Consider the following 22,095-nt stretch of genomic DNA (forward strand, 5'->3'; position numbering starts at 1 on the left):
GTGGGGGGAGGGGGCAGGCAGATCTGATAGTGAGGGGAATACTGTTCCACAGTCTAGGGGCTGCAACCGTAAAGGCGCAGTCACCCCTGAGCTTAAGTTTAGATTGCGGGACAGCCAGGAGTCCCAGGTCAGCTAGCAGTAGTAATAGTAGCTTTATCATATGGTTATCATATCATAGTATCTTTACATGTTGTACATTTGCTACAAAGTAATCATATCATAGTAGTTTTATATGAAATAGTCTTCTTCTTTTACCACTTTTGGTTGCTTCTGTTAGGGGTCACCACAGCGGATCATCCGTTTCCATCTCTTCCTGTTTCCTGTATCTTCCTCTGTCATGACAGCCACCTGCATGTCCTCCCTCACCACATCCATAAACCTCCTCTTTGGCATTCCTCTTTCCCTCCTTTCTGGCAGCTCCATCTTCAGCATCTTTCTCCCAATATACCCAGCATCTCCTCCATCTCCTCAACCATCTCAGTCTCGCCTCTCTTGCTTTGTCTGCAAACCATCAAACCTGGGCTGTCCCTTTAATAGACTTGTTCTAATCCTGTCCTTTGTCACTCCCAATGAAAATCTTAGCATCTTCAACTCTGCCACTTCCAGCTCTGCCTACTGTCTTTTCATCAGTCCCACTGTGTAAGCCTTCTGTTTCACTCTTGCTGGTACCCTTCTGTTGCAAATCACTCCTGACACTCTTCTCCATCCACTGCATCCTGCCTGCCCACTCTTCTTCACCTCTCTTCTGCACTCCCCATTACTTTGAAAAGTTGACCCCAAATATTTAACCTCATCCACCTTTGTCACCTCTACTCCTTGCATCCTCACTCTTTTGTTTGGCAGTACGGTAGCACTGTTGCCTCACAGCAAGAAGCTCCCGGATTCGAATCCCAGGCCATCCCAGGTCCTTTCTGTGTGGGGTTTGCATGTTCTCCACATTTCTGTGTGGGTTTCCTTTGGATGCTGTGGTTTCCTGCCACCATCAAAAAGACATGCATGTTAGGGTTGATACTCCTGCTTGTGCTGCTGACCAAGACAATAGAAAGAAGAATTGGAGTTGGTCCCCGGGCGCTGCAGCTGCCCTCTGCTCCTATACAATAGGATGGGTTAAATGCAGAGAACAAATTTCATTGTAACCACACAACTATACAATGACAAAATAAATTGATTTTCTTTTTACTTTCTTTCCCACCATTCCACTGTCCTCTCTCTCATTCACGCATAGGTATTCCGTCTTGCTCCTACTGACTTTCATTCCTCTTCTCTCCAGTGCATACCTCCACCTCTCCAGGCTCTCCTCAACCTGCACCCTACTCTCGCTACAGATCACAACTAACTAACACTAACTAACACACACACACACTAACACCACACACACACACACTACTACTACTACTACTTTCGGCTGCTCCCGTTAGGGGTCGCCACAGCGGATCATCCGTTTCCATTTCATCCTGTCTTCTGCGTCTTCCTCTGTCACACCAGCCACCTGCATGTCTTCCCTCACCACATCCATAAACCTCCTCTTTGGCCTTCCTCTTCTCCTCTTCCCTGGCAGCTCCATATTCAGCATCCTTCTCCCAATATACTCAGCATCTCTCCTCCACACATGTCCAAGCCATCTCAATCTTGCCTCTCTTGCTTTGTCTCCAAACTGTCCAAATTGAGCGGTCCATCTAATATAATAATTCCTAATCCTGTCCTTCTTCGTTACTCCCAGTGAAAATTTTAGCATCTTCAACTCTGCCACCTCCAGCTCTGCCTCCTGTCTTTTCGTCAGTGCCACTGTCTCCAAACCATATAACATAGCTGGTCTCACAACCATCTTGTAAACTTTCCCTTTAACTCTTGCTGGTACCCTTCTGTTGCAAATCACTGCTGACACACTTCTCCACCCACTCCACCCTGCCTGCACTCTCTTTTTCACCTCTCTACTGCACTCCCCGTTACTTTGGACAGTTGACCCCAAGTATTTAAACTCAAATGCCTTTATCACCTCCACTCCTTGCAGCCTGACCATTCCACTGTCCTCTCTCTCATTCACGCATAGGTATTCCGTCTTGCTCCTACTGACTTTCATTCCTCTTCTCTCCAGTGCATACCTCCACCTCTCCAGGCTCTCCTCAACCTGCACCCTACTCTCGCTACAGATCACAATGTCATCCGTGAACATCATCGTCCATGGAGACTCCTGCCTGATCTTGTCCGTCAACCTGTCCATCACCATTGCAAACAAGAAAGGGCTCAGAGCGGATCCTTGATGTAATCCCACCTCCACCTTGAACCCATCTGTCATTCCAACTGCACACCTCACCATTGTCACACTTCCCTCATACATATCCTGCACCACTCCTACATACTTCTCTGCAACTCCTGACTTCCTCATACAATACCACACCTCCTCTCTCGGCACTCTGTCATAAGCTTTCTCTAAATCTACAAGGACACAATGTTACTCTTTCTGGCGTTCTCTATACTTCTCAATCAACATTCTCAAAGCAAACATCGCATCTGTGGTGCTCTTTCGGGGCATGAAACCATACTGCTGCTCGCTGATCATCACCTCTCCTCTTAATGTAGCTTCTATTACTCTTTCCCAAATCTTCATGCTGTGGCTGATCAACTTTATACCTCTGTAGTTGTTACAGTTCTGCACATCGCCCTTATTCTTGAAAATCGGTACCAGTATGCTTCTTCTCCACTCCTCAGGCATCCTCTCACTTTCCAGGATTGTGTTAAACAATCTAGTTAAAAACTCCACTGCCATCTCTCCTAAACATCTAATTTCCTAATTGATAGTCACTGCAAAGTGCCAAAGGAGACTATTTAAACATGAAGGTGGGCCGTGAAGAGAAAAGTTTTTAGGCCTTTCTTGAAAGAAGTAAAGGCATCAGTAGCTCAGCGGAGACCCAATGAAGCACAATGAACAGACGCTGTGAGGGGGCTGATGTATGATTTCTACATCTCTGGATGTCTGCATATGAGTTGTTTGAATGTTTTACTTGAGGAAACATACTCGTGTTTTTGTGACACATGGGGTGTAAAGTTAATGCACGTCTTTGTACAATTTCTTTAGATTATTGCAGTTTTCACATCTACTGCAGTTGTGAGGGGATGGAGCCTTAAAAACATGTAAAATATTGTAATATTGAATTGAGAGGTACCTGCCGATTCCCAGCCCAAGTGAAAAGAGGAAGGAACAGAATGGGATACAATGGAAGAGGACAAGCCTAGATTTCATTATTTTGCTTTTTAATTGATATATTGACACTTTGCCATATCCAAACTAAAAAGAGAATATGAAAACATGCTCCAGGACCAAGAAATCTTCATTTCTTAAAACATTATCTGGAGATGCTAATGAGATATGCTGAATATATTCAACTTACAACATGTAGTATGCACTGCTTGTGCAGTCCAATTTGCTAGTTAACTATTTATTGACCTCTATTGAAGCCAGGCAAAACTTTTGTGGATGTTGTAAACGTTGCATCCAGATGAACTGATTCAACCCTCTTTGATTTTGTGGACCAGTTTTCCCCAAATACACATACAATATACAGCAGGCGTGCGGGAAGATGTTTTAAGTAGGGGGGGCGGGGCTGCCAACTAAAACGAAAAGTATTGTGGCGAGCCGGTGTGAGAATGAGTTGAGAGGCAGAGATCTCTTGCTAACCGCAAGTGCCGTGCCCATGCACCGCACAACCTCGGGAGTGCTCTTTTATTCTCATCGGCCAGAACGGACCAGAACTCATAACAATGTAACAAGTCCCCCCCCCCGCATATGTCAAGTGGCGACATCAGTCCTAATCACGGTTCTACAGTCAGTCAGTAAACGGTCCCCTACTTAGTCCGAGTCGAACCCCCAAAACAACAACGCAAGAATAACATTAACATGATGAACACCACATCATTAACACACAATTTTAAATCTAACATTAACAGTCCCATCAGCCATTGCGCTCTCCCAGGGCAGAACCGCCGACAGTCAGAGTGACCGCCTCCCCCAGTCGCAACAGTGTGATGTCATTATTTGTTTGTGAGTGTACATTCCACACAGCCCTAGCCCACTGTTTAAAATAAAGGTATGCTTTATTTATTTATCCATTTATTTATTTATTGCATTTGTATGTTAGCAAAAGGTGGCATACTGTTGGGTCTAAGATGTTACACAGCCACCTACCACTATGGGGGGGTGCACCTACCACTAGGGGGCGCTGCATTCCCCCAGCCCCCCCTTCCCGCGCTAATGATATACAGTGAAAAATACCCGCATTGCTATTTCAACACCATATTTGCTGAGTAAGGTGGCATGGTGGTGCAGTGGTTAGAGCGGTCGCCTCACAGCAAGAAAGCTCGAGCCCTGGGGTAGTCCAACCTTGGGGGTCATCCTGGGTCATCCCCTGTGTGGAGTTTGCATGTTCTCCCCATGTCTGCGTGGGTTTCCTCCAGGTGCTCAGGTTTCCTCCCGCAGTCCAAAGGCATGCAGGTCAGTTGAATCGGCCATACTAAATTGTCCCTAGGTATGAATTTGTGTGTATGTCGGCCCTGTGCGATGGCCTGGCGGCCTGTCCAGGGTGTCTCCCCGCCTGCCGCCGTATGACTGCTGGTATAGGCTCCAGCATCCCCGCAACCCTGAGAGCAGGGTAAGCGTTTGGATAATGGATGGCTGGATGGATTTGCTGAGTAGCCAAACTGCCAGTGCAATCAATCTGAAGGATTTTATGCTCAGACTTATTTTCTTTTCTTTTTCTTTTTTTTTTTTTTTAGATTTAATTTGTCTCAACTGAGCTTCAAACTCAATTTTTTTTTTCCGATTCAGACTCCTTCTTTCTGCAGTGGTTGGATGTAGTTTTGGTTTTCTACCCACGCGACCTCTGCCCCCATCTTTCAAGCTGTTCCTAATGAAGACGTGCCAGAGTAAATGAGGACGAGTCGAGCATGACTGCTCCCAAATATGAAATGTGAGTCTCTAATGGAAAGTGGACTGAATAAGTAATAGAAAGCAGAGATGGCACAGGACCCGCTGATGGAAAGGATATGAAAGCCTCTCACAGGTGTCTCTCCTTGAATCGTGTTGCCTCCAGAGACACTTCAGCTATAACCTTTTAATCATTCATTACTGTACATTCTGGGTTTTTTTTTTCCTAGGAAATCTTCTATCAGCATGTTTTGTAGTTGTTATTTATTTATCATTATCAAAAACTAATTCTGACTTCACGGCAGAAGTTTTAGTGCGATATTGATGCTCCGTTGATATTAAAGTTTTATGACTCCAGCTGCCAAACCTGCTTAGCATCTGTTACTGATCTTAGCGGTGGGTGTTATGAAATATTAATTGCACACCATACCAAATTATGAAATGAAGTAATTGTTTAGTAGCTCACTTACCCTATTCAACAGTAACTCATACATAAACAGCACCTACATCTATATTCTTTTTAGACATTTTTTTCACCTTGCACCAGTTGTATAGTTAAAGGACTTTATAGTTCATATTTTGTTGTCTAATTTATGTTGTACTTAAAACCACCTACACTTTGATCAATATTCCCCAGCTAGGTCATAATTCTTGCTTATATGTTTCGTAACAGTACAAGACTAAGTATATGTGAATACTGCATAGAGAAACACTAACTTTGGATTATTTTGTGTGAAATTGTAGATAGATACGATTGCATGAGACAATTGAATATCTTGGCTCATAATCTTAGGTAATCGTTGATTTTCTATTATATAATGTCTTCTGCCCAATGCATTATAAGGGAATGTCCAGTCAAATCTCTTTTATGCCCAAACGTTCTTGGCTAACAAAACTCTGTCTGTTTTCTGACATACCCCCACAAACCAGGGCTTATTGACATTAAAAGAAATTATACTGGGAATGTTTGAACGTTGCAATTGCAATGTCAAATGTGAATCAGGTGGACTCTTTTTCCACATAATTTTCTTTTTTACAAACACTCACAGAATGCAAAGAAGTCTGGATATATTTAAATCGAGGTCTTGAATTGACACTTGGGAGTTGCACAGTTGAATTGAAATGAAAGATTTTCTCTTACTTATAACTTGATTTCCAGGTCAAGGATTCCGCTCGGAACCAGAGTACCTTATTTAGGAAGAATATATGAAAGGTGTGTACTGTAATATATCATTGCATCCTCCCTTTTTTGAATTTGCAGGGGGTCATTATTGTGCATTGTGATTCCAGTTGATTGTACATCCCTACAACATGGCGCATCCACCTGAGTGAGCATGTCCATGTCTTTCTCTGTCTCGTCCGTAGATGAAGTCGACAGAAGTGGATCAAGGGCTTTTCACAGACAGCTACTGCAAAGTCTGCAGTGCTCAACTTATTTCTGAGTCTCAGAGGGTTGCCCATTACGAGGTAAGAGTACCATCTATGCTACCCTACATGACTTTGCCTTGACTTAATGTTGCTAACAAAGTATTTGTGTCACCATGCATTTTCCACTGTCAGTCTGTCAGTAAACACACCCCCCCCCCATTACTCTTAATGTTGCATTCTAGAGGAGTGCATCAGAAATAAATGACTGCAGCGGACATAACCTCTGACTTTTTTTCCGAAGTGTTATGTGTTTAGTTTTATTATTGAAAGCACTGGGGACATTTTTGCATTGAAAAAAGTCCATATGGACTGAAATGTTTGTGCTTGGCACCTTTTCACCTTTTGCACTTTTTCCACAAGCCCTATGAAAAATATATAAGGAAGGGTCAAATATTTTCATAAGATTTCCTTCTTGCTTCTTTCCTGGAGTGTGGTCTTTCCTGTTGCCTTTTCAATACAGTTGCTCTTGAACCTGCACCCAGCCAAAGAAAGATCTTTTTTGGACTACAGTACCTAACCAAGAGAGCAGGTCACTCACTCACTCACTGCTTTTCTTTGACTCTTAATGACAACCATCTTGCCCATGTGTATTGCTCTTATGGATTTCTTTCAAAATGTAAAGCTGAAAACTGCGACTTTTCTCCATTAATAAGTCATTATCTTATCTGTTTTAAATGTGATGAAGATGTGGCGATTCTGTTCGACAGATACTCAATATTGCAGCATAACAGTGTTGTGATGTAGTTGGATGCAGGAGGCAGAGAGAAACAGACCTGTTGACACTGATTTTCTGGGACTACAAACATGGTGTAGCAGCCATTGTGGCTGGTGTGCCGTCAGCTCAGCAGTAAACAGTTCCCACCCTTGTAAACACGGATCCTGGGACCAAAGCTGACACACACAGTCTAATGTTTTACTAACTACATCAAAAAATACTGTACATTATTTTTTTTTCTTTTGGATCTTTCCCCCTTTTCTTCCCAATTGTACTTGGCCGATTACCCCATTATTCCGAGCCATCACAGTTGCTGATCCACCCCCTCTGCCGAGCCGGGGAGGGCTGCAGACTACCACATGCCTCCTCCGATATATGTGGAGTCGCCAGCCGCTTCTTTTCACCTGACAGCAAGGAGTTTCGCCAGGGGGATGTAGCGCATGGGAGGACCACTCTATTCCCCCCAGTTCCCCCTTCCCCCGAACAGGTGGTCCAATCAACCAGAGGAGGCGCTAGTGCAGTGACCAGGACACATACTCACATCTGGCTTCCACCCGCAGACATGGCCAATTGTGTCTGTAGAGATGCCCGACCAAGGTAGACGTAACACGGGGATTCGAACCAGCAATCCCCATGTTGGTAGGCAACGGAATAGACCACTATGCTACCCAGACACCCCTGTATAGTAATATTAATTGTCATGGCCACATCAGCATTACATTTCAATCAATCTTGTTTCCAACTTGTACTATGTTTACCACTGCACCAGTGTTCATCCTACCCGGGCCAAGCATTTCAACAGTGGTATACGGAGACTGAAGAGTGTCCAAAAGATGGTTAAGATGTCACTTAACATTATGAAACCCAACTCCATGTTCCAGATGGATAAAATTTTGATTCATTAACGGAGAAAAAAATCATGGATTTCAACTTTTAAAACAAAACTAAAACTTCAGCTGATGTTTCCATTTTCTTCAATATTTGGCTTCAGGACACATAGACCACACTAGCGCACACTAATATCTTCAAAAGACAGTGAGTGTTGCGCACATACACGTCTTTCCATCTCCACAGATGCTGCCCTTCACTCACTGTCACCCTGAATTAGATGGCCAGCGTGTCTGACTGCAGGGGTCCCGGGTGCTGGACAACTTCAGTAACAGGAGTTGAAGGGACTCATATCAGACTCTGCAGTGCACCAAGTTTTTTTTTTTTAAAAGAAGCTCTGAAAGAGAGCAGACTTTTTGTTGAATGTGAGTAAAACTGCTTTGGGTCAGTTTATCATTTTAATATGTTTTTATCTTGGCATTCTCCATAGAGGTCAGGGGCTGTTAAGATTAAAAGCAATTAAAACATAGTGAAGATTGATTTATCTCAGTTTATCGCCCTATGAAACGTTTTTAATTGAGCTGCTCTGCCACCACTGTGAGCCAATCTCTGCATTGTGCACATTGTTGTACGTCATGGGAGCCATCTAGTAATTTTTTAAAGTAATACTAAGTGACTGTGGGGCAGCAGCAGGATTTCTTTCTACTTCAGGGCATTGCTGAAGACAGGAAGCAGTTGTACCCTACTAAATCTAATATTTATTTTGTTATTGTGTGGTGAATGCCAAATGCAGCGCTCACTGTGTTGTCTCTTGGAGATGGGGTGCATCTTTAGTCTTTTTTGGCACACTTTGGGTCTAATGCATCGTGACATGTTTGGGTCATGGTGATGACAGCAGGGAGAGGGGAAAAAATGCAAATCTGACTTTCCCTCAGATTGAGGAGAAGTTTGTCAGAGATGAATCATTTAATTTCTGTTTAAGCAGTTAAAGATGGGTGCCTTTTGTACTGAGTTTGCATGTTCCTGTTAAAAACAGCTTTTTGTTTTCCACAAACGGCACTAAAGAAGACTAGCCTGAATGCGGGCCTATATTCAGTTTATTCGCTTGAACAGATCTGTCAAGACATTTAACTATTTGCTTGAAATCGGTTTGAAAGTTGGATAAAAACAGAAAACATGGCTTAAGATGGTATTCGCTTATACTGTAATAAATCTGCTAATACTGCGCCCCTGCTTGGTTGAACTCTGCCATATATAAGCAGACCAAAATCTAATCGGTCTAATCTATATTAGATTAGATTTGGGTTTGCCAAACAATCAAGGCCGGTGGAATTTGTTTTCAGTACAATATGTATGTAAAAAAACTCTGCAGCACAAAACATACATGGACAACAGCAGACACTCCACATATTATCTTGAAACAATACAGTGATACACAACATTTTACACACAACCACATACAATAGGTGAATGGTACATATGCATACTAAGTATGCCAGTCATGTGTGAGGAGGGGACTAAAGGGAGGAATTCAGAGTTCTGAAAGCTAGGGGGAGAAAAGCTGTTTTTGAAGCGTTTAGTCTTAGTGGACAGTGACCTGTAACACCTCCCTGAGGGAAGGAGCTGGAAGATGTGCTGAGCAGGATGTGAGGGGTCGGAGATGATCTTCTTTGCTCGCTTTACAGTCCGGTGAGTATGTAGAGATTCAACTGAAGGCAGTAGGTTGCCTATTATTTTGAATGCCTTGTTGAAAATCCGCTGTAGTTTTTTTTTCTGTTTGCCTGTCCATACCATACCGCAATAGAAGATGTGATGATGGACTCGATGATGGCAAAGTAGAACAGAATGAGAAATTGATGTTTGATCCGGTATTTTTTAAGCTGCCGAAGAAAGTAAAGTCGTTATCGAGCTTTTGCAGTCATGTGTTCAGTGTTAATTTTCTACTTCAGGTTATTGCTGAAGTATGTTCCAAGGAATTTAAAAGAGTCAGTAGTGGTGATTGGATCTCCATCTATTTGTATGGGTATTTTGGGATTCGGCATGCATCAGTAGTCCACAATGAGTTCTTGGATTTTGGCTGTATTAAGCAGGAGGTCACTGTTTGCACACCAAGTGACAGCTTGATCTACTTAATTGCAGTACTGGGTTCATCTTTGTTAGAGATGAGGCCTACAACAGTAGTGTTGTTTGTGTATTTTATTATTTTCACCAAACTGTCCATGGATGTAAAGTGGGTGGAGTAAAGTGAGAAGAGCTAGGGGGAGAGAACACAGCCCTGAGGAGCTCCTGTACTGAGGGTAAGAGGGTGTGAGGTTAGGTTATTAACCTTCACCCTCTGTGGTCTGTTCTACAGGAAGCTCTGAATCTAGTGGCATATGGCTAGGTCAATGTTCATATCCAAGAGTATGGTAAAGAGTTTGAGTGGGTTGATGGAGCTGAAGGCGGAACTAAAGTCTATGAACAGGATATGTGTGTGGGTGCTTGGTGATTCCAGGTGTCTCAGGGCATGGTAGAGTGCTATGCTGACTACATCCTCAACAAACCGGTTGGCTTGATAGGCAAATTGATATGGATCCATCACTGGGGAGGTGCAAGATTTCAAGTATGACAGAATGATGGGCTCAAATGCTTTCTTGGCCACAGATGTTAGGGCAACCGGTCTGTGCCCAGGTACTTAAGTTCAAACTCATCACACATATAGAAGTGTATGAATGTTACTGCCTCCAACCAACCACTTGCCGATTTTCTTATCTGTGCTAGTGTGCAGACCACCCACTGCCAAATGTCCTATTTCTGAACATTTTTCAGAGTCGGGACAGGGTGGAGCACAGCTAATACTTAAGGGTGCTGTCACTCTTTAAAACTAACAAAGCAGGGTGCTTTACAGCAGAATGTGCAAAACGTGAATGAAAAATATGGTTTAACAAAAATGTGTTGTTCTGAATAGACACAGAGACTCCCAGATATGTTAAAAAAAGGACACATCCTCACTTCGTGTGCTCCGCCCTTGTCATTCTAATTGCTTGCAGAGGGGAACCTTTGTCTTTAAGATCACCAGCAGGGAGATGAGGAGAGTACAAGACTGCAGCAACTGCTGCTGAAGTGCCTCTGAGCAATTTCCCAGCAGCTGCATCGGAGCAAATTCTGTATACATGCTTAGCTGTTAAAGGTTTTTTTTCAGGGAGTTGTTCCTTATCCGATGAGAGGGTCTAAGGACAGGATGTTGTGTTGCTGTTAAGCCCACTGAGTCAAATTTGTAATTTGTGATATTGGGCTATACAAATAAAATTGATTTGATTTGATTTGATTTAGCAAATCTTTGATCTTTGAATCCGTTTTTCAATCCACTCAGGAAGTTATAACACTCTTGTGAGTCTCTCCAGATCGGCACCGATTTTAACAAACTCCTCTACTAATGCAGTTATTGCTGATCGAATCAATAACTCTAATTTGAATAATGTACATTGTGGTTAATCAAAGCTTTGAATCCGCGAGTAAAGCTAAGGCCATTGTGGCGACCTCAGAAGTACTGTAATGGCGTTTTGTGGCATTGATCTTTTTAAATCTCCTCTTCAAACACATCAGAGACGCGGCTCAGATCAGAGGGGTCTCGGGTCCACAGTGGAAAGAGCAGGGTGGCTCCCTAGGTCATGTTAATTTCTGCATTAATTTCCGAGGACACGCTTCCTCGCACCGCATTGAGCGTGTTAATCAGATTCACTTCAGCGTTAATTTAATGACATCTCCATTTTGAAGGTTCCCTTTCAAGTTTCAAGGAAAGGTTGGGAGATTATAGGTGACTTTTGCCATGACAAAATTCTTCAGGTTCTGACGGCCACCATCCTTTTCAAAGGGGAGACTGCTCAGATGATTATGTGCCAGATAACATGGCCTAATGGTTCACTGATTTCAGATTTATCAAGTGGGAGTTTTATGGGAGATATGATTTGGTACAGGTGATGCCCCATATGTGTCTTGATATTAGCCGTGACGGTATTAGGTGTATAACCTTTGATGGTATCCGAATGGTGGCGCCAGTGTGTCTCAGTGGCATGAAGTATTAATGTGCCACAGAAGAATATCCTTTGCTCTTGCCAGGTTTACTTGTTCCATCCTTCTCTTTGGTATTTTATTGCTCCGGCCAGAATAATCTCATTTCCACTTCAGGGAGCTTGCCTGTCAGCTGGCATTTGTCAGCACTTCTGCTGACTTTTTACAAAATGGCAGCATTTTGCCTGTTACAATAGCCGTAGTATGTTTCTGATTTTTCAGAGCAAGTTGTACCAGATTTATATGTGTGTTTCTAGTGCACCAGCGTATTTTTTAGCTTTTTCTCCCTCTCTCTATGAAGAAATATTAATTGTGCTTTCATGGTCTTAGAGGTGGCAGCCACACTGAACAAGAACAGTTTTCAGATGCATTGGGAATGCTGCGGCATTATACATTGGCCTACTTCTCCTGTTCAAGCTTCTCTGTCTTTTTCCCTCTTTGTCTTGACATATTGGTTTCCTCTATCTTGGCTGCCCTGCAAATGAGTTTGCATATGAACATGGTACTTGTGATTGATTGTGTTGCTGACCACAAGGCATTGTGTCTTTGCAGCTGGTTTGCAAGGGATAAGAGAATAATCAGGTTGGAGAACATTTATTAAATGCACTGTGCCGCTCCACATATAACCTCCATATCTAAACACCAAATATTGTTGTACCTCACAGTACAGCACATTTTCCACACCGCAGTACCATGCCACTGTGTGCATCTATATAGCTGCACCTGAGTTCACTTCATTTGCATTAGATAATGTGGCATTGTTTTAAATACAACGTACAAAATGGAAATCCCCTCCAGGCTTTGCATTTGACATGTGGAAAGCATTTGTTGCTTAGAGTTAACAGAGTAATTATCTCCTTATCATTTGTTGTAAATATGGGTCAAAAAGCATATGACTCGTTTTGGCTCCTTTTTTCTGAACCAACACCCTTTTCTGGGCACCGATTTAGTAGCTGCATGTTTTTGTCATGCTGTCTTCCATTTTTGTCATCTTTTTCTCTCCCCCCCCCCCCTGACTCTCACTTTCTATTTCTCCCTCCTGAATCTGAGCCGCTTCCTCACCCTTGGCCTAGATGTTTTGCTTGCTCTATTCACCAATTCAGCCTACTGAGCAGGCTGTTTAATATTTATGGGAAAATTAGATTTGGAGCATGTGGGGGAGACCACAAGGCCTAATATCTGCATTTAGACATGACAATATCATCTGCTCTCAAGGATGCCTTCCCTGCCGTGTCTGCCATGATAGTCTTGTCCCAGTTTTCCACTTTCACTTTCCCTCGCTCACATGCCCTTTTATCAGTGCAACCCTTTCAGATCTGTGTGTGCATTCAGGGTGAATGTATATGGATGCCTATTAGTGCTACATTGATGGTACTTGCAGTATGTCTAAGCTAGAGAGCTAGCGAGCTCTCCTCCCATTGCACACTGAGGAGACAGTTGTAGATTACAATCGGTACCAGAGTCCAAAGTACTTTCTTTACAGAGTTTAATAAATGTAAAGACATTTGTATTGATGGCAGTGGTGTAGAGCAGAGATAATCCATCATGTGCTGTGTGTGCAAGCTCATCATTTTAACTACTCTTAGTTAAGACTGTCCAAGTTGAGACCGAGTCCAGGCCAAGTATGAGTCAGGTGCAAGAGCCAAGTTTATCAAATCCAAGACTTTAAGGTGGCAAGTCCAGCTCGAGATCAACAGGGCCAAAACATTTGTATAGACTGACACCAGAACAGTGTCCAGTCAAATTAAACAGCATGACTGTGAACTGCAGTAGACCGCCATCATAGCAAAAGTCAAATTTTCACTACACTGTAATATTTATTTAGACATACTTCACCCCACCAAGGATGGAATGTTTCAGATTCAAATTTTCCAATGTTTCCCAAACACAATTTAATCATTAAATAAATAAACCAATTAGATTAGATTGTACTTTATCAACCTCCCCAGGGGAAGGCTGATATTCATTTCAAAAATTAAAAAAAAGTATAAATGAAAGTCTTGTACTCTACTGGTGTTGAAAAATAATCCTTGTGAAAAATAATCCTTAGTCCACAATTTCTGAGACAAGTCTGAGTCACTATGCTGAGGAATCCGAGATGAGACCGAGACCTTCAAGATGCAGAGCATGGGCCGAGTCCATACTCCAATACTACAACCCTAATTTCAACCCAAAACTATACTACATCAGATGATTTCAGTTATTTGTCCTCCCCTGTGTGGTTGACGGTGTGGTAATCAGTGAAATTAGTTGGTGTAGCATTGGGTTGAATTGAAAATCGGTGTACAAATGGCCCTCCATGACACATGGCAGCATATCAATTGTGTAGAAACGTACAGGTAACTAGAGGAGTGCACTCAGTAGAGTGCACTCCTCTAGTTACCTGTACGTATCTCCCCTTCTGCGGTGTTTTGACTTGGTGACAAACCTTTTTTTCACCTACCGGGAGAGGGGAAATACATGCACACACGGACAGAAAAAACACTGTTTTTCCTGCCATCATAAGACCTTTTGCCCAGCACCAGTGTCAAGTCGACTGAAAAGGAACTATGGGGAAAAAAAGTTGTTACTATGCAGTGCTCAAGCTAAAAAAAATCTACCTTATAAAAGCATTTTGTCTGTCAGTCTGTGGATGTGCAGTCTCCTAAGACGGGACCGTCGTATGAAAGCGATCAAGTCTGACATGAAATGACAGAGATCCGGCTATCAAAATTTTAAAGCCTTATTAAAAGACTTCAAACGCGTTTAACCGTCGGTGTTTTCAGTCGCTGAAGCAACATGGAAGAGGCATTGGCTTTTATGTAAACCAAAGGTGGTGTACCGACATTAAGAATATGTCACAGTCATGCTCTCTTGAACATGAGACACTTACTATCAGATGCAGATCATTCTTTATCCGAAGGGAATTTGCATGTTTCATCCTGACTACTTTATACATCCCTCTTCAAGCCAGGGCTACGGCTGCCTCTCAGCAGCTATCCCCCATATTATGGTGATTGAAAATGTCCATCCAGACTCGGTAGTATTGGTATTTGGCAATTTCAACCATGATATCTTAAGGAGAGCATTGCCAAGGTATAGATAGCAGATTTTTACAGCTACCAGGGTGAGAAAATATTCGATCAGTGTTTCTGTGTTATTCCACGGGTGTTTCACACAGTACTGAGAGCTCCCCTTGAAGACTCGGACCAGAACACTGTTTTTCTCATTCCCAAGAAGCATTAGAGACTGAATGCCATCAAACCCTGCAGGAGGACTCTCAGACAATGGTCCCCTCAAGCGACGGATATGATGAGTGACTGTCTTACTACAACTGACTGGTCTCCATTGAGGGAGCCAAATGACAACCTGGACTCTTTCACTGAGGCGGTCACATCTTACATTAAGTTTGTTGAAGATGTATGTGCTCCATCCGAGTTTGTAACGGTTCACAATAATAATAAGCCATGGTTTAGTAGAGATATTAAAGTATTATGGAGAAGAAAAATGTAGCTTTCAAATCAGGTGACAAAAATCTTTATAAGATATCTAAGTATGAATTTGAAAAGGCAGTAAATAAAGCTAAAATAGAGTATAAAGACAAGCTAGAAAACAAGCTTAACTCTAAGAACAGCAGAGGAGGTGTCCGGGAACTATGGGGTAGTGTAGCGGTCTATTCCGTTGCCTACCGACAGGGGGATCGCTGGTTCAAATCCCTGTGTTACCTCCGGCTTGGTCGGGCATCCCTACAGACATAATTGCCCGTGTCTGTGGGTGGGAAGCTGGACAACGATATGTGTCCTGGTTGCTCCTCTAGTACCTCCTCTGGTCGGTTGGGGTGCCTGTTTGGGGGGGGGGACTGGGGGGAATAGCATGATCCTCCCACACCCTACGTCCCCCTGGCGAAATGCCTCACTGTCAGGTGAAAAGAAGCGGCTGGCGACTCCACATGTATTGGAGGAAGCATGTGGTAGTCTGCAGCCCTCCCCGGCTTGACAGAGGGGGTGGAGCAGTGACCGGGATGGCTCAGAAGAGGGGGGTAATTGGCTAGGTACAATTGGAGAAAAAAAGAGGGGGAAAGGCCAAAAAAAGAAAAAAGAACAGCAGAGGGCTATGGCAGGGATTTCAATTAATAACTAATTATAAAACATATCACATCACTCTAGGTACTGAACCTAACCTGCCTGATGAGTTGAGTAACTTTTATTGCAGGTTTGGTACAAAAGCAGACTCACAGCCCTGTTCTGTTAGTGTATCTGTGCACACAACTCCACCATTTTTAATCATGAAGCATGAGGTAAGAAACCTTCTGTGCAGGCAGAACAGTAGGAAGGCTGCTGGCCTTGATCTGGTATCATCTGCTACCCTGAAATACTGTGCATATGTTAACTGAGATTTTTAACTGGTCCTTTACACAACAGAAGATCCCAGTATGTTTTAAGTCAGCTCTGATTGGGCCTTTGCCTAAGAAACCCAACCCAAGCTATCTGAATGACTACAGACCCTTTGCATTGATATGTTATCATGAAAATCTTTGAACGCCTGTTACATAACCATCATCCCGGTGTTGTTCTACAGCCTCATCAGTATGCATATAGAGCAAACAGGTCTGTTGATGATGCAGTCTCATTGTGCCTGCACTCTATTTTTCAACACCTAAAGGCCTCTGGCACTTATGCAAGGGTTCTGGGTGTCGATTGCAGTTCAGCTTTTAATACGGTGCTCCCATCCCGGCTGTATAACAAACTCTTTCATATGGGAGCTGAACAGTCTCTCTGCCAATGGGTGCTTGACTTTTTGCCAGAGAGGATGCAGGTGGTCAAACTTAACTACACACTCTCTAAACCCTTAACTTAGCACTGGGTCCCCACAGGGGTGTGTACTGTCCCCAATCCTGTACTCATTGTACACAAATGACTGCATTTCCCACTCCCAGTCTGTTAGGATGTTTAAATTTGCTGATGACACCACAGTAGTGGGTTTGATCGCCAACAATGATGAAACTGCCAACAGAAGTGAGATTTCATCTCTGGAGAACTGGTGTAATGCAAACAACCTGAAACCAAGGAATTAGTAGTGGACTTTCACAGGAGCCGTGGGACCACCTACCCTTCGTCACTGAGGTTCATCAACTGGACAGCTACAAATTCCTGGGGGTGACAATCTCTCAAGAAAGCACTTTTCTTTTTAAGAGAACTGAGAAAATTTGGTATGTACAGGAATGGTATGGCGAAATGTCATAGAACAGCAGTGGAGAGCATCCTTACTCATGCAATAACTGTGTGGTTTGGCAACTTGTCAGCTGAGGACAGGAAACAGTTGGACAAAGTGGTATTATAATAATAATAATAAGAAGAAGAATAATAAAAATAATTACATTTATATAGCACTTTTCTAGACACCCAAAGCGCTTCACATTGAAGGGGGTAACTCACCTCAACCACCACCAATGTGTAGCACCCACCTGGGTGATGCAAGGCAGCCATTTTGGGTCAGAACGCTCACCACACATCAGCTTGAGGTAGAGAGAGAGAAATCATTGAGCCAATTACATGGGGGGATGATTAGGTGGCCAGACGGAGAGAGCCAGGTTGGGAATTTTGCCAGGACACCAGGGAACCCCTTACTCTTTGCGATAAGTGCCATGGGATCTTTAATGACCACAGTGAGTCAGGACCTCGGTTTAACGTCTCATCCGAAGGACGGCATCTCCTACAGCACAGTGTCCCCGTCACTGCACTGGGGCATTGATATTTGTTGTTTTTTATTAGGACCAGAGGGAAGACTGCCCCCCTAGTGGCCCACCAACACAACTTCCAGCAGCAACTCATTTCCCCGGGAGGTCTCCCATCCAAGTACGAGCCAAGCCCATACCTGCCTAGCTTCCGTCATCTGGCAGAGCCAGGGTACATGTTGATATGGCTACCGGCATCGCATCCAGAATTACCGGATGCGATTTCCCTATATAAGGAAGGCTTGACTACAAAAGAAGGGCCTTATGGTTCTAAAGGACCCCTCTCACCCTGCTAACAAACTTTTTAATTTCCTACCTACTCACAAAAGACTTAAAAGTATTAAGACCAGAACATCCAGATTCCAGAATAGCACATATCCTGAAGCTGTCCGTCTCCTTAACACCATTTTAAAATTAAAAATTAAATTAAAAATGTTTTAATTAAAAAATGTTTTTATTCTGCACTTATGGACTTGAAACGCTTCATCTAGTGGTCATTAGATGCTGCTGCTGATTGCTCTACATGTGCTAGTGTTTTATCCATGGTGTTCTTATGTAATAATAATAATAATAATAATAATAATAATAATAAATCAATCTTATATATATTGGAGAGGCGAAACATCTTCATGGATATATACCAAGTCCAGTTGCACTCGATTCAATCCCTTTGGATAACCATGAGCTGGATGAATGAGAACATTCACAGACATCTTATATAGAACTTTTCTAACACTCAAAGTCGCTTTACAATAAACAGGGAGAAACAAGACGACAGATAAACATAACATAGACATACAGGGGTGGATGAGAAGGGGGGGCTACGAGAGGGGGAAGCAGCAGCCACACACGCTGCCAGCAGTACTCTCCCACTTAAACAGATACAAAAGGGCAAGAAAAACAAAACCCACAACACTGTAGACGTTGATTTTCTGTAGGGGTTTACCCGAGGTATCCACTAGGCACTGGCACTATTTAACCCATAGCTGGGGGCTGGTTCGTGGGCATCAGGCAATATCCACACACCGGTGGGCCTACCTACCGCACGTCTAGGGGCCAGACCTCCTCCGAGTCCCTTGTAGTTCAGCCAGGGTCCAAGGTGTACCCAGTTACCGTGTGTCGCCACGAGGAGGCGCTACATAGGGTTTGCTGTTGGAGAGGCTATGTACTGGCAGGGAGAGACTTAACGCACTCAGCTCTCCTGTTCGCATTTCTGCTAGCCAGCGGTGAAGGTTGAGAGTGAAACGCGACCGGCACAGAACACTACACCAACACACTAGAGCAGGGGTGTCAAACTCCAGGCCTCGAGGGCCGCAGTGTCTGCAGGTATTTGTTGCAACCATGCACTACACCACCTGATTAAACTAGTGCCTTTCCCTCCTTGATCCAGGAGGTGAGGTAATTAGTGAAATCAGATGGTGTAGTGCACGGTTGCAACAAATACCTGCAGACACTGCGGCCCTCGAGGCCTGGAGTTTGACACCCCTGCTAGAGGCTTCACAACAACCCCACTTCTTACACAAGAATGTCAGACATATTGTACTGGAGCTTATTTTATTCAACCCATTTGTTTTATGCTTTCATGATCATTTTATTTATATTGTAACGTGCATGGATCAGCAGACACGTCGGTCTTTGTCTAACGGGTCGGACCTTTTAGTCGACTGGTTAACGTTGTCGCTTGCGGAGCGGGAGACACCGGTTCGCGGTCCCGGCTGTGGCGGTCCCGGGCTAACCCCCGAATTCGCTACAATATGCTTTATAAGTGAGTGGTTCTATATGTTTGCCTGTGTTTAAGTGAGCTCACTGAGACACATTCCAACCAATTCTGTTGATATGGCAATAAAGTGTTGAATCTTGAATATTCGTGATATAAAATGAAAGAAGGCGAATGGTTGCTCTGCTGATTGACTTTCTTTCATGAAACAACGGTAAGAAAACCTAGATCAGCCATGTGGCCACTGATATGATTTCCAGCGGTGACTGTAATCAATCCTACTCTTGAAATTGTATTTTTATAGTTTTAACATTGGAGACTATGGCACTTCCGCGTGGCGGCGGTATGAACAAGCCAATTATTTTTGGTTCATCCAGTATTCCTCCAGTTCTCCTCCAGTTCTCCTGTGCTGAAATCAGCAGTGGATGGTTTGCTGGCTTGTGAAATACGATCGGCTTCTCCTTTACTTTCAAGTCTCATTCCCAAATATGTGTTGGTTTTGACACTATCGTTGCCTGATGCGCATGGTTGACTCGAAAGCGACAGGAAATGTGAGTCACGCATGCGCATGGCTGACTCGGAGCAGGGAGCGATGGAAAGCAGCGTTAACGGGTCGAGCGAGCTAGGGAGTGAATGAGGGGAGGGAGCGATAGCGGGAACAAACTTTTTTTTCTGAAGGTTTTTAATCACCGCAACCACGAAAGGTTCTTCATCATACAGTCATAATGTCTGTGAATGTTCTCATTCATCCAGGTCATGGTTATCCAAAGGAGTTGAATCAAGTGCAGCTGGACTTGGTATATATCCGGGAAGACGTTTCGCCTCTTATCCAAGAGGCTTCCTCAGTTCGTGCCTTTCTGACTAGACCAAGCTAATGTAACCAGGTTAAATTTAATGTTTTTATTTTATTTTGTTTGAGTATGAAATATCACCGAATCCTGTCTGTGTGCTGTTATTTGTGTTTACTAAATTTTATTTTATGTCATTATTTACTTTTATGTATGTTTTACAACGACCGTCATATACGTGTACTGTCGCTCTAAGAGAGAGGTCTTGGGGGTACACGGAAGAGGGAACGCGGGAGAGGCCATTTTTTGTTTTGTGGAAGGAGTCTCAAGCAGCGATCGAGCCGAGCCACGCGTGTTTCTTACGGTAGGACAGTTTTTGCTGGTTGAGGAGAACGTAACCTTGAGTATCCCTGTAAGAAGATACTGCAAGCTGTGGGATGAAATACTTGTTTATCCTTTCTTACATCGGAGTCCCGTGGACGGTTTTTCCTTCTAATGCACGCGAGTGAAGTCCGGGCAGTGGTTGAACTTCGACCCCCACGTCCGTAAGAAACACCGCTCCCGCTGGAGGACTGGACGTTTGTCGAAGGGTTTGAAACCAAAATAAATGGCAAGGTGGGCCAAATAGAGTCCTGTGTGTCCCCCCCTCCTTCCTTGATCATGATGATGAGAGACTGAGGGCCCCCCACAACACCTGGGACCCCACCGAAAATAGAACACAACGCAGAGCTAATGATGAGAGTGACGGGCGTGCAGCAGGCTGACCAGCAAAGAACAGCATAGGACTGCCCCCGTTACATTGGTGCCGTGACTCTCCTGGATCCTGAGAGCGACATCAGTTGCTCGCCGCGGGAGGCTGCTGTCGTCATCAAGCCCCAGACGTCCTCAGGTATTTCTATAGACTGTACACTCATGTTACAGTGGACTGGAGTTGAGCTGTGTGGACACTGGACAGTCATAGCTGTGGTTACCATGGACTGGGCTTGTGAACAGGACATTTGTATATATTGAAGGAAGAAAAACACATGGAAAAAAAAAGGAAAAAAAGTTAATGTTGATGTGATTGAAGGACTCGTGTGAATAATCTATTGATGTAAACTACTAGATATGTGCATATGTGATTAATCTATTGGTGAATTTGTTGATTGTATGTGATTGTTTCAATATCTTATTGCTTTCTAGATTCAGTTATTTAAATGAATTGAGCTTTTCACTTTTTTATTTTATTTTTTATTTTATCTGAGTGTTAGAGGTAGGAACATGGCAGAGGGTGGTTCGTACGTAGGTGGGGGTAACATTGCTGATCAGGATCTTTTGGATTGCCAGTGTGCTATGGAGAGGGGGTACCAGTTAGATGTGGGTGGGGGTTTACGGCTAGGTGTAGGTAGGAGTTTCGGGCAGCTCTTAGAGGGCGGGGAACCAGACACCAGAGCACCAGGACCTAGAGACCCGACCACATTTGGCACTCCTCAGTTCACCTCCACACGCTACGTAGAACGGGCCAGGCCAGGTATCAGCGAAGGGGCTGTGCTGGGTAACAGCGAGCAGCCAGTGGGTGAGTTAGCCATGCTCATTACTCAGTTGGCAGAGAAGATAGGAGAGTCAATCACTGCTAAGCTGCAGGAAACACAAATGCTTAGAAACACACACACAGACAGTGCTAGGTCTGCTGAACAGCGTTCGGAGACAGTGCCTAGTGTTAGGGTAGTAATGCAGACAGACGCTAGGGAGCCCCCTATTTTCAGGGGCGATAGCTCTGATAAGTTTACAGTTCATGAGTGGGAGAGCCTTATGACTTTTTATTTGAGGAAGCGAGCCATTCCAGTTAGTGAGCAGTCACATGAGATTCTAGCTAAGCTTATGGGGAAAGCAGGGGACGTGGTGAGGATAAAGCTGCGCAACACATCTGTCGACCACATAGCGAACCCCCACATT

At 43.7% G+C, this 22,095-nt stretch overlaps 1 protein-coding gene across 1 annotated transcript in view; it reads left to right on the top strand.

Annotated features, from left to right (window-relative positions):
- Window positions 1-22,095, top strand: part of zmat4a (zinc finger, matrin-type 4a) — a 153,837-nt gene that overhangs the window by 20,831 nt on the left and 110,911 nt on the right. Inside the window, exon 2 of the mRNA XM_056279595.1 lies at window positions 6,287-6,388. Within this exon, the coding sequence (XP_056135570.1) occupies window positions 6,287-6,388 (102 nt within the window). The remainder of the gene's footprint in view (window positions 1-6,286; window positions 6,389-22,095) is intronic.

This window comes from Lampris incognitus, chromosome 1 (genome assembly GCF_029633865.1).
Source record: "Lampris incognitus isolate fLamInc1 chromosome 1, fLamInc1.hap2, whole genome shotgun sequence".
NCBI classification, from domain to species: Eukaryota; Metazoa; Chordata; class Actinopteri; order Lampriformes; family Lampridae; genus Lampris; species Lampris incognitus.